Consider the following 2,677-nt stretch of genomic DNA (forward strand, 5'->3'; position numbering starts at 1 on the left):
GGAGGAAGGGGCGGGGAAGGAGGGGGGAGGCGTGGCCTTCGAGATCTCGCGAGAACCCGGCGCGGCGGCAACGGGGATCTCGCGAGATTTCATCCCCCCTCCCCCCCCTCCCGCGCGCTCAGAGCGAGGCGGGTCTCGCGAGAGGGGAGAAGATGGCGGCGGGCGGCGCGTGGCGCGCGGGCCCCGCCCCTCGGAGGGTAGGGGGCGTGGCCAGAGAAGGGGAAGGGGCGGGGCGAGGGGGAAGTTCCGCCCACCCCGTGGCGGCGTGACGTCGGCGCGCTGCGAGTGACGTCAGGGCGCGGGCACGTGGCGGGGGGGGAAGGGCGGCCATGTTGGGTGAGCGCAGGGGATGATGGGAGGGCGGCCATGGGGGCCCCCACAGCCCCCCCGAGTCCCCCACAGCCCCCCGCGTCCCCCCCCCCCCAACGTCACACCACTCCGGGGGCAGTTTTGACCTGTTTTTTTATCTAAAAGGAGCAGAAACGGCGTCAAAAAAAAAAAAAACAAACAAAAAAAATCCCTGTTTTCACCCCAACAACGCGCGCGGGCGGGGGAGGGGCCGCCCCCGGACAGGGGTGGGGGGTTGGGGGGTGTCACAGGGGGGTCCCAGACGTCACGGAGTGTCCCCAAGGGTCACGGGGTGGCCCCAAGGGAGGGTGACCCGGGGAGACAGGAGAGGACAAGGCCACTTTGGGGGGGGGGGGGTTGGCTGCCGGTGACCCCATGGGACACGGGTGACACCGTGGCGGCCCAGGAGGGGACAAGGGACACGGTGACGTCCCCAAGCCTCCCCAGATGCCACCACCGGCGGTCACCTCGAAGGGGACACCCCATGTCTCCTAGAGACACGGTGGCCCTCGGGCGGCTCTCGGCGAGGCCGGGGGACGTGGGTGACACCGTGGTGGCCCAGGGACACGGTGACGTCCCCAAGCCTCCCCCAGATGCCACCGCCATGGCCATTGTGAAGGGGACACCCCACGTCTCCCACGGATCCGGTGGCCCTGGGGGACCCCGGGTGGCTCCAAGTGACCCCAGGGGACCCGGGTGACACCGGGGTGGCCCAGGAGGGGACAAAACCCATGAGAACGTCTCGAAGCCTCCTTAGATGCCACCACCGGTCGGCCACCTCGGAGAGGACACCCCGCATCTCTGGTGGACGGGGTGGCCCCGGGGGACCCCGCGGGTGGCCCCGCAGGACATGGGTGGCCCGTTGGGGACACGGGCGGGGCTGGGGCGGGGGATGATGTCACAGGAAGTAGTCGGCCACCGGCTTCTTGGAGGGGATCCCCCGCGTCTCCTGCGGCGCCGCCTCGAAGATGATGAACTCCTTCTGCAGGTGCTCGTCCAGCTCCAAGATGGCCGCCACGTTCCCGCACCTGCGGGGAGGGGGGGAGGCGTGTGCTTAGCGTGTGCTTAGCGTGTGCGTGGGGACACGCCACCCCCCCCCCCCCAGCAGCAGCAGTTGGTGGCTGACCCCGTGATGGTCATTCGGATTCCCCTCCCCCCCGCCGTGTTCCCCACCCTCCGTTCACCTCGTCACGTGTGCTTAGCGTGTGCTTAGCATGTCCTTAGCGTGTCAGCTCACCTCTACGGCCGCCGTGGGCGACCCCGCGCTGACGACGGTTCCCTCTGAGCGTCATTTGGTGCCCGCCTGTGTCCCGTCCCGTCCCCCCCACCCTGCGTCACACCACAGCTTGACGTGTAATTAGCATGTTCTTAGCGTGTCGAGATCCCCCCACAGCAGCAGCCGTGGCCAAGCCCACCACGGGGACGGCCCCATTCACGCATCACTCACCGCCCGCTGGCGTCCCCCCCACCCCCCCACCTTACCGTGTTATTAGCGTGTCCTTGGCGTGTCCTAGCATGTTGACACCCCACCATCAACCCCAGCCCAACCAGATGCCAACCCTCCCCCCCCACCCAGTGCCGCCAACACCCCCCCGCCCACCCCCCGTTCACCCCCCGCCCCCTCCCCTTAGCGTGTGCTGGGCATGTGCTTAGCGTGTGCGATGGTGATGGTCCCCCCCTCCAACCGTGTTCCCTGCCCCGTGTCACGTCATCGCGTGTCCTTAGCGTGTCCTCCGCACGTCGAGTCTCGCCTGCACAGCCCTCAGCCGCTCGAGCGCCGCTCAGTGCCCCCCCACCCCCACCCCACGGGGCGCCTTCGCGTGTAATTAGCGTGTTCTTTGTGCGCTGGGACCCCACCGTCAACCACAGCCCAAGCGGGCGACCGCTCCCATCCCAACGCCGCCCGCGGCCCCCGCTTCGCCCGTCCCGCTCCTCCCCTCTTTCCGCGGGCACGGCGTGCGCTTGGCGTGCGCTTGGCGTGTGCTTGGCGTGTGCTTGGCGTGTGCTTGGCGTGCGGGCTGACCTGTAGCAGTAGTTGGGGGCCGACCAGACGGTGAGGACGGTCTCGTTGAAGTGCCACTTGTAGCCCTCCATGACGAGCTGATGGGCCCGGCAGATCATGTCGATGTCATTGGAGGCGTTGAACTGGGCCACCACGTCGCTGCCGAAGAGGTAGCCGGCCCCCCGCGGCGACACGCCCCAGCCCGTGGTGTCTGCCACACGCGTGTTACGTGTTACGGTGGGGGGGGAAGGGGGATGTGACTTGCCGTGGGGCTGGGCGGTGACACGGGTGTCACCCTGAGCCGCGGGGGGGGGGATTAGTGGCCAC

General features: G+C 69.0%; 1 protein-coding gene across 1 annotated transcript; it reads right to left on the reverse strand.

The window, feature by feature from the left end:
- Positions 1-466: 466 nt before the first annotated feature.
- On the reverse strand, positions 467-2,646 carry LOC128903830 (serine/threonine-protein phosphatase 4 catalytic subunit B-like; the record flags this gene model as incomplete). Its single annotated transcript, XM_054187719.1, has 2 exons — positions 467-1,376; positions 2,372-2,646. Coding segments are annotated over 2 exons (405 nt in total), but the record flags the coding sequence as incomplete, so codon positions are not given.
- Positions 2,647-2,677: the final 31 nt, after the last annotated feature.

Source organism: Rissa tridactyla, unplaced genomic scaffold (assembly GCF_028500815.1).
Source record: "Rissa tridactyla isolate bRisTri1 unplaced genomic scaffold, bRisTri1.patW.cur.20221130 scaffold_678, whole genome shotgun sequence".
Lineage (NCBI taxonomy): Eukaryota > Metazoa > Chordata > Aves > Charadriiformes > Laridae > Rissa > Rissa tridactyla.